General features: G+C 35.5%; 1 protein-coding gene across 8 annotated transcripts in view; it reads left to right on the top strand.

Moving 5' to 3' along the window:
* Window positions 1-19,632, top strand: part of SLC4A10 (solute carrier family 4 member 10) — a 312,033-nt gene that overhangs the window by 138,067 nt on the left and 154,334 nt on the right. For all 8 annotated transcript variants that reach the window (XM_004743945.3, XM_004743944.3, XM_004743949.3 and 5 more), the window contains exon 3: window positions 7,902-8,048. In XM_004743945.3, the coding sequence (XP_004744002.1) occupies window positions 7,902-8,048 (147 nt within the window). The remainder of the gene's footprint in view (window positions 1-7,901; window positions 8,049-19,632) is intronic.

The raw sequence follows: 19,632 nt of genomic DNA, 5'->3' as shown, positions 1-19,632 counted from the left end.
AGTTGGGATTAGAAAAGCTGAAAATATACAAGGAAACAGAAAGATAATGAGATAGGACAAGTAAATTTTATTCTGTCTTCTTATTCCTATGAGCCACTGAGGGGTGAGCCATATGAAGGGGAAAGGGAACTTTAGTATGCATGTCTGCTATGTAATAGGCCTCATGTTTAATATTTTATATCTATTATATTCCCATATAATCTTTGTAGAAAGTCTCTTAAATCCATTGATGTTTTTAATATCTACATTTATTAATTTTGTTTTAAAAGTGAACATGAGGTGGTTTCTGGATTAGGGGCTGGCTCTTACTACTTGTAACAATAACCATATTGGTTCTCCATGCCTCCTTCTTCCCCTTTAAGGTGATGTGGTGAGAACCAGGTGGCTATATGCACGGGGAGCCCTAAGATTATGAATCTGGGAGCTTATCTAGAAATTTCTCTACAGCTGCGTTTTCCCTCCTGAGAGAGAGAGAGAGAGAGAGAGAGAGATTTTATCTCTTATATAATCAAATCTCAAAAAAAGAAAGAGGAAGATCCCTAGTTTAAACCCTTTGGAATATAAACCAGTAGCTATGGGGATTTATTATTTTTTGCAATGTAAAGACATTGGAAGATAAATGTCTACATTTCTTTGAAGGTCTCTACCTTTTAGTCAACCGTTAATCTCCAAAGCTTGTCCTTTACTCCAGATTTCAGTTTTCGTTTGCTTCAGAAGTCCCTAACCATGCAGAAACAGGAAGTATTTTCTGTATGGTTTCATAGCCACAAATTGTGGCCTTTTCATTACTGTTGCTTTGAAGTTTGTGGCCATACCATTTTTTTCCATTCTTAAGTTTTTTAATGTGTTTAGTAGCCAGTGCATTATCATGTCTGTTATCTAAATATTTTACTTAAAAATATCATCTCTATTCATGCAAAATATATATATAATCAATAAAAAGTTATTGAGCATCAAGAACTATCAAACACTGTTCTAGATCTTTTTGGGATACATCATCGAACAAATAAAAAATCTCTGCTCTTCTTATGTGGGAAAATTTGGGAAGAAACTAGAAAGTAAACACTAAATATAATAAGTTAAATACATGGTATGTAAGTGCTATAGAAAAAATAAAAATAGAAGAGTCCGAGAAGCATACGTTAGGTCAAAGTGTAGGGTGTAGTATTAAGTAGGTGTTTAGTGTAGGTTTCACTGAGAAGGTGAAATATGAGAAAAGACTTGAAAAAAGTGATGAATTATCCAAGTAGGAAGAATATTTCAGGCAGGGAAAAAAGAGACAAGTTCCCAGGGCGGTAGTGAGAACAGCAAGGAGGCCAGTGTGGCTAAGGTGAGTGGGGTGAGGAGGAGATCAGCAGGAGGAGAGATCAGAGAAATAATAGGAGTGGGGTGTGCTGGTCACAGAAGTCCTCGGAGAGGCCTAGAAAAATCTCCTTTTCTCTGAGTAAAAGAGGGTAATGTTACAAGGATAAATGAATGACGTGATCTAACCTGCATTTTAAGAGGACTCCACTGGCTAGTGTGCTTGGTGCAGACCATGGGACTAAAGGTAGATTCACGAAGTACTGTCAGGAGACTGTTTCAGTCATCCAGGGTGGGTATTATGTGTCCCTGACCAGGGTGGTGAAGTAAAATAATAAGTTGTCAAATTCCAGACATATTTTGCCGTTTGCTCCTTTAGGTTTCCTGTTGGATGGGTTGTAGGCTTAAGAAAAAGAGAGAAATCTATAATGACTCCAAGATAATTGTTCTCAGCAGCTAGGAAATTGTTTTGTCATCAATTGAGATAGACAGAGTTATGGGGGAAGACTTATAGGAGGGGTCGGGATGGAGAAGACTAGGAGTTTAGTCCCGTATGTGTTCATTTTGAGTCGTCTTTTAGACATGCAATGGAAGTGTCAGCTGAGTGCTTGGGATATGACAGTTTCCACTTTGCGAAAGAGATTGGAGATGGAGACACAAAACTGTGGGCTATTCACATACAGGTGGCCTAAGGGCAGATGTAGGTTTTGTGAGGGCTGACACTTAAGCATTTTTGAATGTTCTCTAGGGAAAAAACAACATTAGAATATAAATTAGGTACAAAGGTGGATATTTCTTTAGAATGAGAAAAAAATCAACAAATACTCACTTAAGAAGTGATAAATAGGAGCACCTGGAGGCTCAGTTGTTAAGGGTCTTCCTCCGGCTCAGGTCATGATCCTAGGGTCCTGGGATTGAGCCCCGCATCGGGCTCCCTGCTAGGCTGGAAGCCTGCTTCTCCCACTCCCCCTGCTTGTATTCCTTCTCTTGCTGTCTCTCTGTCTGTCAAATAAATAAATAAAATCTTTAGGAAAAAAAAATAGCACAAAGTTGTAACATTTGGAGAAATAGCGTACTTTTAGAAATGAACTGGCATAGCTGTGTAATATTTTCCCCCTAAATTTTTGACCCTTAATGTCAAGGATTTGTAAATATAATTTTCTGTTAAGGATATGGAACATTAACTCCATCTTTATCATTATTAATTAAAATTTATTTTTTACTAATGTAGTCTAGAGAAGTTGCTTCAATCCTTATAACTTATTTATAATTTCACAAAAATTTTAGGTTTGTCTTAAAATTTAAGAAAACTTATGTCAAGCTTCTTGTATATATAACCTGTAGAATTTAGAAGAATTTTCTGGAGATGAGCTCTGGCTCTATACAACTAAAACTTTGCTTCTTTTCTACTACTCACATACTTCCAATGGGAGACAGAGGGAAAGAGAGGGAGAAGCAGGCTCTCTATGGAGCCGGGAGCCTGATGAGGAGCTTGATCCCAGGACCCTGTTAAGCCAGGTGCTTAACAGGCTGTACCACCCCAATAAATTGAACTTCCTTAAAATTAAAACATATACTTTATGAAAGACTGTTACAATGTTACAATGAAAAGACAAACTAAAGAGAAGATTCTTGCAAAAGACATATCCAGTAAAGGACTTATATCCAAAATATACAAAGTACCCTTAAAACTCAACAATAAGAAGACAAAAATCCAATTAAAAAATAGGAAAAAATCTGAACAGACACCTTACCAAAGGAGAAATACAGATAGTAAATAAGCATATGAAAAGATGATCAATATTGTATGTTATTAGGGAATTGCAAATTAAAAGTGAGATATCACCACATACCCATTAGAATAGCTAAAATCCAAAACACTGACAACATCAAATGTTGGCAAGAATGTGGAGCAACAGGAACTTTCATTCATTGCTGGTTGGAATGCAAATGGTACAGCCACTTTGGAAGACAGTCTGGCAGTTCCTCATATAGGTAAACATAAGCTTACCATGTGATCCAACAATTCAATCATAGTTATTTATCCAAGTGAATTTTGATATTTTAACCAGCCTGCAAGATTCTGCCTCAGGAAACTCCTTCAGTTTGGTCTTCCTTGCATTTAATGTCCTCAAGACATCAGTTCAGCTGTCTGTCTTGGCATCCTTTTATCTGATTATGCTTGGATATAGTTTCAGATGGTTTATTTTAGCCTTGACTTGGCAACTTTTTAGGATGTTACTTTTGGCATAGACCCATCGAATCTACATTTCATAAACAAAGACAATATTCACTATACCCAGCCAGGCCCTCTGGACTTGCACCTAAGGTGTCTGGTGCCTCTTATTTTTGTCTGTCTGGGGAATGGTTATCTTCAGCAGTAATTATTAGAAACCTTTGCAATCTAGAGATTTAGTTCCAGTACTGCCCTCTGTAAAGTCTTTATTTTCACGTCTAGGAAATATTCATTGCCTAAATTTCCTCAGTTTTATTCATTTCCTCATTCACTGAAATTGCTTTTATGAAGATAACAGATAAACATCAATTTCCAACAGTAATGGCTAATTTTTAGTTTTAATCTTGTTTGACTTTTTTATAGCATGTAAACTAATAGCTGTCCCCTTTTTAAAACTCTTCCTCTTTGGTTTCTTTAACTTTTTAAATTTTGAAATGAAACAAACATACAGAAAAGTACATAAAGCCTATGTATAAATTTTAAATATTATTGAAGCAAAAACTTGTATCAAGAAACAGAACATTTCTAACACCCCAGAAGCTCCTCATGTTCCTCTCACCAGTCACAGATCCTATTCACCTTTATGCCAGTTTTCTGACTTTTGTATTGATCTTTTCCTGTGTATGCATCTCTGAACAGTATATTTTAGTTTTTCTATTTTTAAAGCCTTATAAAAGAAATTATATATATATATATGTATATATATATTTTGCTCAATAATATGTGAGATTCATCTATATTGTTATGCATACTTGTGGATTATTTTTCTATATATCCCAATGTGTGAATATCTTCTACTTAATACATTCTGTTAATGGATTTTGGGGTTGTTTCTAGCACTTTGTCTTTATAAGCAGTGCAGTTGTAGAGATTCTTATATGTGTCTCTTATATTTTTATACACCTTCATGTACTTCTCTAGGGCCCAAGGAAATTGCTGGGTTATATGGTATGCATATTTTCAATTTTAATAAAGAATGTTATATTGTTTCAAAGTAGTTTTGTATAATACTACTGGTACTATATGAGACCACACCAAGACATAGAATTGTCAACCATTTCAATTTTTGCCAAGATGGTGGGAGTAAAGAGATACCTCATTATGATTTGAATTTCCATTACTCTGAGAACTAGTGGACCTCTTCTTACATTTATTAGCAATTTGTATTTTCTTTTTTTTTATTAAATGCCTATTTAAGTTTTTTGTCTATGTTCCCATTGGGTTTTCATCTTTTCCTAGGATTTGTAGGATTTCCTTCTATATCTTGTTAGTTAGTCCTTTATCAGTTATATGTGTTAGAAATACATTTTTTTAAAAGATTTTATTTATTTATTTGACAGAGAGAGAGATCACAAATAGGCAGAGAGAGATTGGGGAGAAGCAGGCTCCCTGCAGAGCAGAGAGCCTGACTCGGGGTTTGATCCCAGGACCCTGAGATCATGACCTGAGGCGAAGGCAAAGGCTTAACCCACTGAGCCACCCAGGTGCCCCAGAAATACATTTTTTAATGCCTTGTAGACTCCCAACTCTTATGATAAAGAGAAGTTTCTGACTTAATTGTAACAAAACTTATTAATCATTCCTTTTTTAGTGTTCTTTAAAAATTGTTTCCTAACTTGGCATTAAGAATGTAGTGTCCAGCAACAATAGAGATAGAAAGCAGGTATTTAATTTCCCATATTTAATTGAAAGTCTATAACTTCATTATTTTTTAACTATTAAGTATTTAATTTCTTTTTCTGACACTTAAAGAAAATATTTTATTTATTTATTTGAGAGAGAGAGACAGTGAGAGAGAACATGAGAGGGGAGAAGGTCAGAGAGAAAAGCAGACTCCCGGTGGAGCTGGGAGCCCAGTGCAGGACTTGATCCTGATACTCCAGGATCATGACCTGAGCTGAAGGCAGTCGCTAAACCAACTGAACCACCCAGGTGCCCTCTTTTTCTGACTCTTAAATGCTAGTTTTACACAAGGGTCTGTCTGAATTCTTTCATGTTCAACACATTCCTCCTGATTAATAATCTTCAACATATTAGAGAATAACAATGTAGTGATGGTCCAAGTAATTTGAAATTACTAACATTTAAGATTCCAAAATTGTGAATTACTTTAAGTATACAACTTTGTGGTATAGCTTGATATTTCACAAGGTGAAGTTTTATCAAGATGTTATTTGTTATTTTGCTTTCAGTTTTTCCTTATACATTTTACATTATTTATCTAGTTATGTTGAAATAATAATGCTAGAAATTTGTAATTATATTGAATGCATAGATTAATGTGTGTTTGTTTTAGGGTTCACATCTTCTCTTCATTTATTCTGATATGTTTGTTCAGGGAAGGGATACCCAGGGCAATACATCACACTTGTGAGTTCCACTTTTTTCGTGAGTTGGGAAGGCCTGAAACCTGATGACTTATAGGAATGAAATAATATCTTCTTTATATTTGTATTCTTGATTCATGGCATAATACCTCTCAATAAAATGTTTGTTATCTCAGTAAACATTTGTTAGGCCTCTGCTGTATGCCCGGCACTGTTTTAGTTGCTAAAGATACAAATTGACTAACATAGTGTCCTTCTCAAAGATGATTTATAAGAAAAAAATGACTTTTAGGTAAGTAATTACAATCAAGTGTCATTAAGTACTGGAGAGTCCTTAAGGAAGAAAGTGGTCAACTGTATTTAGAATCAGAGGGTATGGAAAATTTTATAGGTCGCATAATCCTTGAACTGAGACTTGAAAGATGAGTAGGTTTTCACCAGATAATTAGGAGAGACAAAGACATTTCCTACAATTGGAAGAATAAGAACAATATTAAGTAAAAACAGAGACTCGAGGACATTTGGCTAAAAGGATGAATGGACTCACATTGGCTTTTAGTATGTGAAGCAGAATGTATTTAGAAGTATGCCAGAGATAGGGGCGCCTGGGTGGCTCAGTGGGTTAAGCCGCTGCCTTCAGCTCAGGTCATGATCTCAGGGTCCTGGGATTGAGTCCCACATCGGGCTCTCTGCTCTGCGGGGAGCCTGCTTCCTCCTCTCTTTCTCTCTGCCTAGCTGTCTTCCTACTTGTGATCTCTGTCTGTCAAATAAATAAAATCTAAAAAAAAAAAGAAGTATGCCAGAGATATAGGCAGAGGGCAGATCTCATCTCATTTGGCCTTAAAGAGAACTAAGAGCTTTCTCATATAGGCAACAGAGAATGATCAACGAGTTTAAAGTAGGGGAATAATGTAGTCAGACTTGCATTTTTTGGGGAAAAAATAAGCCATTGGCATTCAGGATGGATAAAAAGTGGGACAAGAGTGTAGCTTGAAAGGAAAACAAAACAAAACAAAACAAAAAACAGCAGGAAGGAGAATATTCTAGTAGTCCTGGTAGGAAATGATCAGAGTCCAACTAAGACAGCAACACTAGGGATACTGAAGAGGGAATGGATTCTAGAGATGTAAAGGAGGACCTGGTCATAAATTAGATGGTCTCTGAGATGACAGGATAGATGGTGTACTTACTAACATAGACGATAGATGGCTGATACTTGGAAGATAGAGAAGAGGATGAGTTCCATGGACATGTTGTTTGACATGCCTCTGGGAAGGATATGCAAGTAATGTGTCTAATAAGTGGAGGTATGCATAGGACGGCAGCCCAAGAGAGCAATCTATCATCAAGTTTTAGGTCTTAGAGCCTGTAATAAATATGTATCAGCTGAAATGATAAAGTCAAAGATAGAGCTTGGGGATCTCCAACCTTGAATGGATAAATAGAAGAACCAGCAAAACAAAACAAAACAAAACAAAAAAACTAATATGAACAAAACAGAGAAGGAGTGCCAAGAGAAAGTGGTCATCAAGAAGAGAGTGGTCAATAGTATCAAGTGCCACAGACAAAAATAGTAGAACCAAAAAATCTCCATGGAATTTGGCATTACTGTGGACATTGGTGAAATCTGTTTTTTGAGATAGTAATTGTTTCACACACTTAACTGTGAAGGGAAGGGGACTGGTGAGATAACAGTTGAGGGTAGGGAGAAAATAGAATAAATTTTCTTAATGAGAAGTGTATAATTATAAGTTATAAGGAAAAGACACAGAGAGATTAAGGCAATTAATAAACTAATGGTTATTATAAGATCTATAACCAAACTATTAGTATTGTAAATGTTTCTGATAGATCTATGGTATATTTCAATAGGTCTAAGTGCCAAAATACATGCCAAGTCGCAAGCTTTACACTCCATAAACACTTAAAAATGGTTTGCTGGATTGAATTGAATTGAGTTCTATTGACGTGTAAATCATCCTCTTCGGCAGTTTGGAATAATTTAGAGTTTAATTATGCATTTGCTTCTGCTGAAGGTCATCGGACACTATTTATTGGAGTTCACGTGCCCCTGGGAGGAAGAAAAAGCCATCGACGTCACAGGCATCGTGGTCATAAACACAGAAAGAGAGACAGAGAAAGAGATTCAGGATTAGAGGATGGGAGGGAGTCACCTTCCTTTGGTAAGAATCTGTCTTCTTGTTTGTTTGTTTGTTTTTTTATTAAATTTGCAATGGTAATAATCTTATACTTGCTTAAATCCATAATTAGAAATCATACCTCATGCTCATAAAATCGTTTATACTTTACAAAAGACGTTAGTTGGTCTGATGGGGGAGAAGTGAGAGAGAAAAACCTTGATCTTTATTTTTCTCAGGTTGTGCTTCGTGAAGGTGAGAGTTGGTTTAGATTTGTGATTGGGGAAATACATATAAGTTGTAAAACTTAGTTGTATAAACTCTTGACAATATATACAAATAATAGTCATTGCTCTAAACAGTTAAACCCCCTGGGATGGGAAAATATCTTTGTTAAGTTCCCACATACTATTGCTGATGCTGACCAAATTTCCCTCTAAGGACATGGACATTCTACTATTGTGATTCTTCTTCCTCTGGAAGTAGATACAGAATATCAAAATATAGTGATACAGTAGTAGTTAGCAATCTCTGAGTGCTGTGAAAGCCTGTGTACATAGCATAACCAAGAATCTAGCTTTCAGTTTCTTGACATTCCCATCTCCTCTGACCCTTTCCTTCCACTACACCTAGCTGAAGTATTCATCCATAACTACTCTGCCACTGAGGTCATCAGTGCATTCACTTTGCTTTCTGACCACACATCTCTCCTGCTTGTCTGCCTGTGCAAATGCTTGACCTCTCTACATTTTTCCTGTCCGTGCTGTCATCTTTTTTTCATTATTTTCTTATCCTACTCTGATTTCATAGCCTATAATTTTAGTAATGCTTTTGCTAATATTCTAAATATCATAGGTTCCCTGTTTTAATTTTATTCATACCTTCACTCCCACTTAATCATACTTGTATTGGGGTCCCTCTGTGTTCCTGCTTTCTCTATGCAGCCCCAATGAGCACACTGTGCTGGATGAAATCATTTAAGAGGGCAGAATATAACTGCTTGAATTCATTATATAATTGACCTTTAACAGCGCCTATTCAGTTCTATTCTATTTCTTTGATTTTTAAATTAACTGTTCAAAATTCTCATCATTCTCCACCATCCCTTTCTTTACTGTCATTTAGCAGATGCTTTCTACTTTGGAGGATCAGTTTGTCATCAGAATGAACTCATTCACCTTCTCCCTATTAAGCATATCTATCTGTCTATATCTGCAACTTTCTTTTGATGCAGTAAGGGAGTTTCCTTTTCAATTATGTTTATTTCCTGTTCCCTACCATCGGAGATGTACACAATTTATAATCTAGTTGACCTCTTCCTCTCAACTGGATCGTTCTCACCATTTCTTAAACAGGATTGAGTCTCTGCCATTTTAAACAGTCCCTGATCTCTCTCAAACCCTTGGTACCCCTTTAGTCATTCCTTTGTATTCAAATATGAAGTTAGTAGCATATCACATTTGAGGTAATTTTTTTACTTTTAATATTCCATATATATTTCTTTATTCAGTATCTGTTTTCAGTAAGCATTGCAGAGGAATCTGTAGTCTCTGTTTTTTTTCCCCTCATTTTTAAAGATTATATCTTTTAAGCCTGAATGCTTATAGACATTTTTCTGGATTCCTTTAATTAAGAAAATTGCTAAGACAGGCCTAGTGATGGGTGTATTAAAAATCCTTTCCAGTATGCATACACTGATATTTTTCTGCTTACATTACATTTTCCTGTTTTATCTGATTCTGTTCCACTTTGTTATCTTCTTTGTAAACATTAATTATCTGCATGTTGGATTAGTGATGTGTGTTGTCTTTTCCCTTTGTGGTTTAAAGTTAGTTTCTCATATTATCCACTTGATTCTCTGCAATATCAGTTCTGCATTTTACTATTTCTATTATTGGTTTTGATTTTGTGGTTGCATTTTAGTTTTATTAAAGTTCTTGCTTATCTCATACTATTTTCTTTATATTTCTTTCTTTTAAAGATTTTATTTATTTGAGAGAGAGCGCGCGAGTGAGAGAGAGATTGAGAAAATGAGTGGGGGAAGGGGCAGAGGGAGAAGCAGACTCCCCGCTGAGCAGAGAGCCCCATTCAGGACTCAGTCCCAGGACCCTGGGATCATGACCTGAGCCAAAGGCAGACGCTTAACTGACTGAACCATCCAGGCGCCCCTTTCTTTTATTTCTTCCTGTCCTTTCCTAATTAGTTTTTCTTGTTCTTGACAGAGTCCATTTTTATAGTCTATTGATAATTCCCAGGTATTCTGGGCATTTTCTTTCATTGCTGAATCAGATAATTTTTAGAGGTATGATCTTCCTTTGGGCCATTGAGATTATTTTTGATTCTCCATTGATTTGTAGTATTTGTACAATTTCCCCATTATTTTTCTTAGAGATGCACTGCCCTCAGTATGCTCCTTGTTTCAATCACTGTATATAGTTAGAACATTAAACTTCTCCAAATACCAGGTACTTCAGCCAGAGGTAGAATAACTATTGTTGGGACTTGGTAAAGAAAATTCTGTTGGGTATCCTCACCTGCGTGATAAAAGGATGATTGTCTCTGAGTTGGTAGACCGAGAGTGGAGGTGTAAAAGTGTCCTTGACATTTTCAGGGTTTTTTTTTTTTTTTTTTTTTTTCCATGAGGTGGAGTCTGGGAATGTAATAAAGAGACAGTTATGTGGATTTTCTCATTCAATCCTTCATCTACTTACAGTTAGTCCAGACTTCCTCTTAGATTCTGAGAATGGACTACATATGTTGGACTAAACTTTAATGGGTATTTTGAATTTTCGTTATTTTCTAGTACTTGAAAAATTATGTTCATATCACCTTACAAATGGTTAGTAAACAAACATAAATAAACGTGTTCCCTCTGTTTCTTCTTCTTTTTTTCCTATAGCTGGATGCGGTGTGTCAATTTTTCAGAACAGTGGTTCTCAACATTGACTATACTTGTGAGTTTTAAAAACATGGTGATGGCTTAACCCCACACTAGTCAGACCCTTCGGGTGTAGGGCCTAAACCTGTAGGTGTTTTTTTTTTTTTTTTAAGTACCACCAGATAATTCTAATGTGCAGCCAACCTTGAGACCCATTGTTCTAGAAAATTTGCTATATAAAGTGTGGTCCAGGACACCTGGGTGGCTCAGTCAAACATTTGACTCGATCTCAGCTCAGGTCCTGATCCCAAGGTCCTGAGCCCACATTGGGCTCCACATTGGGCATGGAACCTACCTAAAACAATTTAAATAATTAAAAAAAAAATAGTGTAGTGCATGAGCCAGCAACATTAACAATCCCATTGGATTAGAAATGCATAATCTCAGGCCCTAGCCCAGACCTTTTGAATCAGAATCTGTACATTAACAATACTTAGGTAACTTACATATATACTAAAATTTCCACAAATGAAGCTCTAGAAATCCCCGTCAAGCCCTGTTATACATTAAAATCATCTGAGGAACTTTAAAAAATACTGATCCGTGGGGACGCATGCATGGCTCGGTCAGTTAAACGTATGGCTCTCGATTTCAGCTTGGGTCGTGATCTCGGGGTCACAGATGGAGCCCCACATTGGGCACTGTGCTCAGAGTAGACTCTGCTTGAGATTCTCTCCCTCTCTCTTCTCCTCCCCCTTTCCCCTCCCTCCCACTCTCTCTCTCTCAAACAAATAAATACATAAATACATAAAATCTTTAAAAAATATTTATGCTGGACCCCACCCTCAAAGACTTTCATTAATATTGGGTATTTCTTTGAATTCTGGTATCTTTTTTATAAGTATCCCAGTGATTTAGTATCCAACTAGGCTCAAGAACCATTGAACCTGAGAAACTTCTGCCTCTTTATTTGGTGAAACTTGGATATAAGTCAGGTGGCCCAGATTCTCTCTCTGATGTTTCGGTTACTATTGGATGCCGTGAACCATCCTTCCTCCCCAAATGTACAACTCAGTGAATGATCATCAACATGTGTATAACTACTAGCTTGGTAGTTACATTCTACAAATCCCTCTTAGTGCTCCTTTCTAATCACTATCTACCATTGCTCCCCCAAAGGATTTCTAGCTTGTCTTGTTGCACTGGGTGTTTTGCTAGTTATTGAATTTTATATAAATGAACTCATAGGGGTGTTTGTATCTTTCTCTATTGTTCAATGTTGTTTTTTGTGGGATTCACCAATGTTTTCAGTTATAGCTTTAGTTTATTAATTGTAATTTTTGTATAATATTCATTTGTTTGTATATGCTGTGCATTCTACTACTGAAGGGCCTTTGGATCATTTGCATTTTGAAGCCACTATGATTGATGTTGCTGTGGGCCTTTTTATGTCTCTTGGTGCACACATGTAATTCTCACACCTTGAAATTATTGTTGAGTGATAGGGTATGCATATTTTCAATTTGAGCAGATAATGCCAAATATTTTCCAAAGTGAAGTACATATTTATACTTCCACCAGAAAAGTATGAGGGCTTATGTCATTTTACACTCTTGTCAGCATTTGGCATTCTCTTAACATTGGCCATTATTGTAAGGTATATAATGCTATGTTGTTTTAATTTACATTTCTTGAATACGAATATGATTGAACAACTTTGTGCATACTCTTCGGCCATTTGAATAGCCTTAAATTTTTAAAAATTAAATTGATAAATTTTGAATTGAAATTGAAAAATTTTTTTACTGGATTTTTTTTCCTTACTGATTTGTAGAGTTTCTTTATGTATTAGGGCTATAAGTCCTTTGTTGCTTTTACATATTTCATATATCTTCTCACATTTGTGGCTTATCTTTTCACCATTTAATGATGTCTCTTGAATATTCCAGAAGAGACTACTAAGAGCCCGAGAACTTTATTCCTTCATGTTATTTTATTCATGTTGTTATTTATATCCATTATATATTTTAATAAATATAGAAACAGATCCATATTTTGATCCACCGTATTCTTGGCTAGAGTTTGTATTATAATGCTCTATGTTCTCAGTTACCATCTTAAAAATAAATCCAATATCTATCAACATATATTTATATTTATACCTAGAAGCTTCTTTCTGATCTTGGTAATACTGTAATTCATGATTTATGTCATGCAATTTTAAGGGGCATAGACATGAAAAAAATAGTCATTAAGTAACACATTTGAACATTTTTTGTATTAAAATTATAACCTTTTTTTTTAAAAGATTTTATTTGTTTATTTGACAGACAGAGATCACAAGTAGGCAGAGAGGCAGGCAGAGAGAGAAAAGGAGGCAGGCTCCCTGCTGAGCAGAGAGCCCAATACGGGGGTCAGTCCCAGGACCCTAGAATCATGACCTGAGCCAAAGGCAGAGACTTTAACCCATTGAGCCACCGAGGCACCCCAAAATTCTAACCTCTTTAAGATGCTAAAAGTATATTGGTAGGATAATCATGAAAAGACTTTTGTGAGTGTAACGTAATACCTATAAAATCATTTCTACTTTAAAAAATGAAAAGCCAGATACAGGAACTCATAAGTTATTTGAACCCACCCAAAATATCTCTTGTCCATGAATAAATTATTTTACTTTAATAAATCATCATTTCCTATACTATTACTGTTATCCAGTGTGTCTTAGAGAAGTCTTTTAAATACCTGGTGCCCTATCTCAGACTTTCAAATTCTCTTTATTCATAACTGCCGTTATTTTTTTATGACTAGAATTTTAAAGGAGTGTGGTGAGTGGTCCTCATGCTTTATGAAGGGAAATACTAATAAGTCTCAAATGTATGTGACCACCCCAATTGAGTTTTGGGGGCTGGATGCATGAGATTAATAGAACCCCAGGTTACTGATGCAGAGTAAACTGAAAAAAGTCATTGAAAACAGTGATGAGACAAAATGTTTCAAAAGCAAGAGGAACATAGTACCAACCAGTGTTGAGGCATAGCTGCTCTGGGCTGTGGTTGCTGTTAAGTGAGTAGTTAGAACAGGTGTCATGCAACACGAATGGACATATCTCCTCACTCTCGGTAGGTCTAATGGAAAGATTTAATTGATTTCTTAGTGTAACAGTGAAATTGCCATTTATGCTATTTTTTAATGGCTTTTCAAAGTACTGATTTTTTTTTTTTTTGGTCCAAAAGAACCACCACAAAAATAGCAGGCTATTTAGAAGTATTTCTTTTGATTCAGATAAGATCTGGTTTTGTAGATAGTAGATGAATATCACCCAGATTGTATAATTTTAGGAAAAAGAGTGTACCAGGTTCTTATTTAAGATAAACTGGATTGGAAATGTATATGTTGTGCTATTGATTTCTTAAGCACATCTGATATTTATAGGAATTCATCAGTCTCATTTCAAATAAATATTCATGTTCCATTCAGGAAATTGGCATCTTACTTTGAAGAGGTAGTGAAGTATAGGACTTGGCTATGGACTCAATTCCTGCTGTAAAATTTAGTTCAATAAACTTCCTAAAATATTGTGTAATGAAACCAAACTTCACATGATTAACATTCTAAAAGAGAAATAATGCCTGAAACAAATATGCTACATAAATATAATTTATTTTTTTCTCCTTCTTTTGAATATATATAATCATGTATAAGATATAGGCTGCGTATTAGTGTGAACAATAACATCTAAAAACTGAGGCATCCTGTTTTTTAAGACTTTATCTTTTAGAGCCATTTTAGTTTTAAAACAAAATTGAGAGGAAGGAATAGGGATTTCTCATGTACCTCCTGCCTCCACATAAGCAGAGCCTCCCCCAGTATCAGCATCACCCACTGGAATGGTCTATTTTTTACCAAGGATAGGCCTGCATGAACACATCATGATTACCCAGAGTCCATTAGTTTACTTTAGGGATCATTCTTGGTGTTATAAATTCTGTAGGTTTGGACAAATGTGTAATGGCATGTATCATCATTACAATATCATACAGGATATTTCAATGCCCTAAAAATCCTCTGTGCTCAGCCTATTCGTTCCCCCTCATATCCTTTGCCAAACACTGAACATTTTACTCTCTCCACAGTTTTGCTTTTTCCAGAATGTCATGTAGTTGGAATTATACACTAAGGTAGTCTTTTCAGATTGACTTATTTCACTTAATAATATGCATTTGAGATTCCTTCATGTCTTTTCCTATCTTGATAGATTACTATCATTATTTTTTGCACTGAATCCTATTTCATTGTCTGGATATACCACAGTTTATTTACCCATTCACCTACTGAGCAACTTATTGATTTCTTCCCAGTTTGGGCACTTATGAGTAAAGCTGCTAAAAACATCTGTGTACAGGTTTAAATTTCTAATTTCTTTGAATAAATACTAAGGAGTGTGATTACGGATAATATGTTAAAAATTATTTAGTTTTGTAAGAAACCACTTCTAAATGCTCGTGCCATTTTGCAGTCCCACTGACAATGTATGAGAGTTCCTATTACTCCACATACGATAGTTGCTAGCATTTGATTTGGTTGGTGTTTTGGCCATTTTAATAGATGCACAATGGAGTCTTGTTTTAATTTGCACTTCCCTGATGACATACAATGTGGACAGTTTCTTCGTATGCCTATTTGCCATCTGTTTGTGGCATGTCTATTAAGGTCTTTGGCTCATATTTATTTGTTTATTCATTCATTCATTTATTATATTCTTCTTTATTAAGTTTTTATTTTATTTACAGCACAGTAAATATTTAGTGTTATATTAGTTTCAGGCATACTACGATACATCGATTCAACAATTCCATACGCTACCTGATGCTCATTATGACAAGTGTGCCCCTTAATCCCCATCACCTATTTCCCCCATTCCCCCCCACCCATTTAGTAACCATCAGTTTGTTCTCTGTAGTTAAGAGTGTTTCTTGGTTTGGCTCTCTCTCTCTCTCTCTTTTTTCCCCCTTTGCTCATTTGTTTTGTTTCTTGAATTCCACATATGAGTGAAATATATATTTATATCTCCCTTCTTCATCCATTTATCTATCATTGGATACTTGGGATGTTTCCATAATTTGGTATTATAAATAATACTGCTATAAACATAGGGGTGCATGTATCCATTTGAATTATTGTTTTTGTATTTTTTGAGTAAATATCCAGTAGTGCATTTTGTGGATCATAAGTTAGTTCTATTTTTAACTTTCTGAGGAAACTCTGTACTGTTTTCCACAGTGGCTATAGCAGTTTGCATTTCCACTAATGGTGCAAGAAGTTTTTTTTTTCTCCACACCCTCGCCAACACCTTTTGTTTCTTGTTTTTTTTTTTTTTTTATTAGCCATTTTGACAGGTGTGAGGTGATATCTCATTATAGTTTTGATTGGCATTCTTGTAATGATGAGTGATGTTGCATATCTTTTCATGTGTCTGTTCACCATCTGATTGTCTTAAGAGAAGTGTCTGTTTGTGTCTTCTGTCTTTGGCCCATTTTTAAAAATGAGCTTTTTTCCCCCTGATTTTTGGGTTTTAGATGTTCTTTGTATATTTTGGATCATAGCCCTTTATCAGTTATGTCTTCTGCAAATATTTTTTTCTAATCTATAACTTATCTTTTTATTATCTAGACATTATTTTTTACAGAGCACAAATTTTTAATTTAATTTTTAAATTATTGCTTAAGAAATTTTTAATTTTAATGAATTCCAGCTTATCGGTTCTTTATTTCATGGATAGTGTCTTTGATGTTGTATCTAAAAAGACATCACCTTGTGCAGCCACTTTGGAAAAGAGTGTGGGGATTCCTTAAGAAATTAAAAATAGAGCTTCCCTATGACCCTGCAATAGCACTAGTGGGTTATTTACCCCAAAGATACTGATGTAGTGAAAAGAAGGGCCATCTGTACCCCAATGTTCATAGCAGCAATGGCCACAGTCGCCAAACTGTGGAAAGAACTAAGATCCCCTTCAACGGACAAATGGATAAAAAAGATAAGGTCCATATATACAATGGAGTATTATGCCTCCATCAGAAAGGATGAATACCCAAATTTTGTATCAACATGGAGACTGGAAGAGATTTTGCTGAGTGAAATAAGTCAAGCAGAGAGAGTCAATTATCATATGTGGAGCATAAGGAATACCACGGAGGACATTGGAAGTTGGAGAGGAGAAGTGAGTTGGGGGAAATTAGAGGGGGAGACAAACCATGAGAGTCTGTGGACTTTGAGAAACAAACTGAGGGTTTTGGAAGGGAGGAGCGTGGGGGGTTAGGTGAGCCTGGTAGTGGTACTAAGGAGGGCACGTATTGCATGGTGCACTGGGTGTGGTGCATGAACAATGAATCTTGGAACACTGAAAAAATAAAAATAAAAAAGAAAAGAAATAAAGGGCACCACCTTACTGAATATCAAGTTTTTTCTTATGTTAATTTTTAGGAATTTTACAGATTTGTGTTTTGCATTTAGGAATATGACCCATTTTCAGGTAATTTTTATGAAGGGCAGAAGGTCCCTGTCTAGATTCATTTTTTTATATTTGCATGTCCAATTGTTCCAGCACCATTTGTTGGAAAGACTACCTTTGCTCCATTGTATTGCCTTTGCTTCTTTGTCAGAGATTAGTCGACTATATTTATGGGGGTTATTTTTGGGCTCTATTCTGTCTGTTCTGTTGATCTATTTGTCTATTCTTTTGCCAATATCACTCTGTCTGGAGTACTGTCATTTTACAGTTAACATTGAAGTCAGGTAGTATCGGTCCTCTACCTGTTCCTCTTTTTCAATATTAATGTTGCCTAGTCTGGATCATTTGCCTTTCCAAATAAACTTTAGAATAAGTTTGTTGATATTCATAAAATAACTTTCTGGGATTTTAATTGAATTGTATTGAATCCCAATCACATTGGGAAGAACTGACATCTTGACAATATTGAGTCCTTCTATCTATGAACATGGATGTACTGTTTTTTAGGCTCCTTCATTAATTGCACTGCATTTTAAGATTAATACCAGGTTAATACTAGGTTATTGTAAGATATAGAAGAGATAGTGTATGAAAATAACTGATCCATAGAAGATATTAATAAATTAAAAATTTATTTTGTCTTTTTCTCTCTTTTTATAATCTCACCATAGTCAACTACTATTTCAATAAACTAGAGTTTAAAGGTTAATGATTCATTTATGAATATAAAAGAATTTATGATCATTTGTAAGGTTCTTATAACTGTAACATTGAATAAATTGTGGGGTTTAATCATAACTATTATAACTATTTCTGTCTTATATCATCTCTTTGTACTTATTTATTGGGTCTAATTGTTATTCTGCTTTTGAATGAAAACACCGGAAGTCTCCCCAGCTTTTCTAGTCATTTTTTAGGTAACTCAAAGTTCTCTAATCAGTAATTAAAATATTTAGACTCATGTAATAGTGAAAGTTTGAATTTGGCTTTAACTGTAAAGCTTTTCTCCCTTCCCTCGCCCAGGCCTGCTGCAGCTGAGGAAAGAGGAGGCTGTAGTTGCTCCCTTTTTTTTTTCCTCCTACCTTGAGCTTCTCCTTTTCCCGGATGTTCCATCATTATCCTAACTCTGGTTTCTGATCCCTTCAGATTTGGAGCATAGGAAATGAAAAGAACTAAAAGGGGTGGTGCAGGAAAGTTTTGATTTAACTAGTACTGTCACAAGCTGAGATCACACTCTCTAGGCTTAATAAGAATTTGAATTTACTCATTCTCCTCTGCAGTGTCTCTCACCTGCACTCTTTTCTGCCTTATTGTTTATTCCTCCTCATCCCCTAGCATTCAGCTATAGTGACATATTCTTTCTGATGAAGTCTTGTCTATGCTGCATGGCAGCCTTTTGCGACAGAATCAAAGAGAAACCCACATTCCACAGTCTGTCTCTCTCCCTCTGGTTCTCTGTCTCTATCTTGTGTGGCCCATATATGATTTACAGAAAATACACATACTCTCACTGCCTTGATAAATACTAGAAGAGTATGTTATCTAAGGCAGCAATCTCAGTGATTAGCAGTGGGGCTGACTTTGTGTTTCTCAGGCAGAAATCATACCCAAGTCCATTCCAGGAGGGCATATCAAGCCCTTCTAATGCTCTTGGAGCTCTACTTGCTTGACGTGAGGGAGGGGCAGACACCCCTCTTCCCTGCCTTTATAGGAGAGCAAGGAGACTTGGGACTCACATTATAGCTTCCTCTGAAAAAAATCCTCTCCAAAATGTGTCTACAGTTTTCCACTTATGACCCTTTTATAGCCTTCGTTTGGGTGATGAGTTAGATAACTAAGTTTTCAGGAATAGGATTTGTAAATTCTGTATGTAGTCTTATGTCCATTTTGGAGAGAAATATGTATTAGTTCCTGGTGCTTCTGCTGAAATATTTAATTAATCTGTTATCTTATGACAGAATGAGCTAATTAGCATTAATAGCAATAAATATATTATTTAAATTATGTAAATGAGTTAAATGTAGGACTCTAAAGGAACAGACTATATAACTCCAAAAAATAGGAGCAAATTTTAAAGTTCAAATGAAGTTGGAAGATATTGATTTGTAGAGGCTGCAGACATGAATTTGAAACAGAACCATCAAAATAATCATTATTTAACAATTTCATATGATAGATTATCTGAATATTTATTTACCTAAAGTACAACAAGGATAAAGAGGAAGAAACAGGGCGCCTGGGTG

This window comes from Mustela putorius, unplaced genomic scaffold (assembly GCF_011764305.1).
Source record: "Mustela putorius furo isolate JIRA1106 unplaced genomic scaffold, ASM1176430v1.1 tig00003869_pilon_pilon_pilon, whole genome shotgun sequence".
Classification (NCBI taxonomy): Eukaryota; Metazoa; Chordata; class Mammalia; order Carnivora; family Mustelidae; genus Mustela; species Mustela putorius.
Note: the sequence above shows the minus strand (reverse complement) of the source record. Positions and strands in the feature narration are given on the sequence as shown.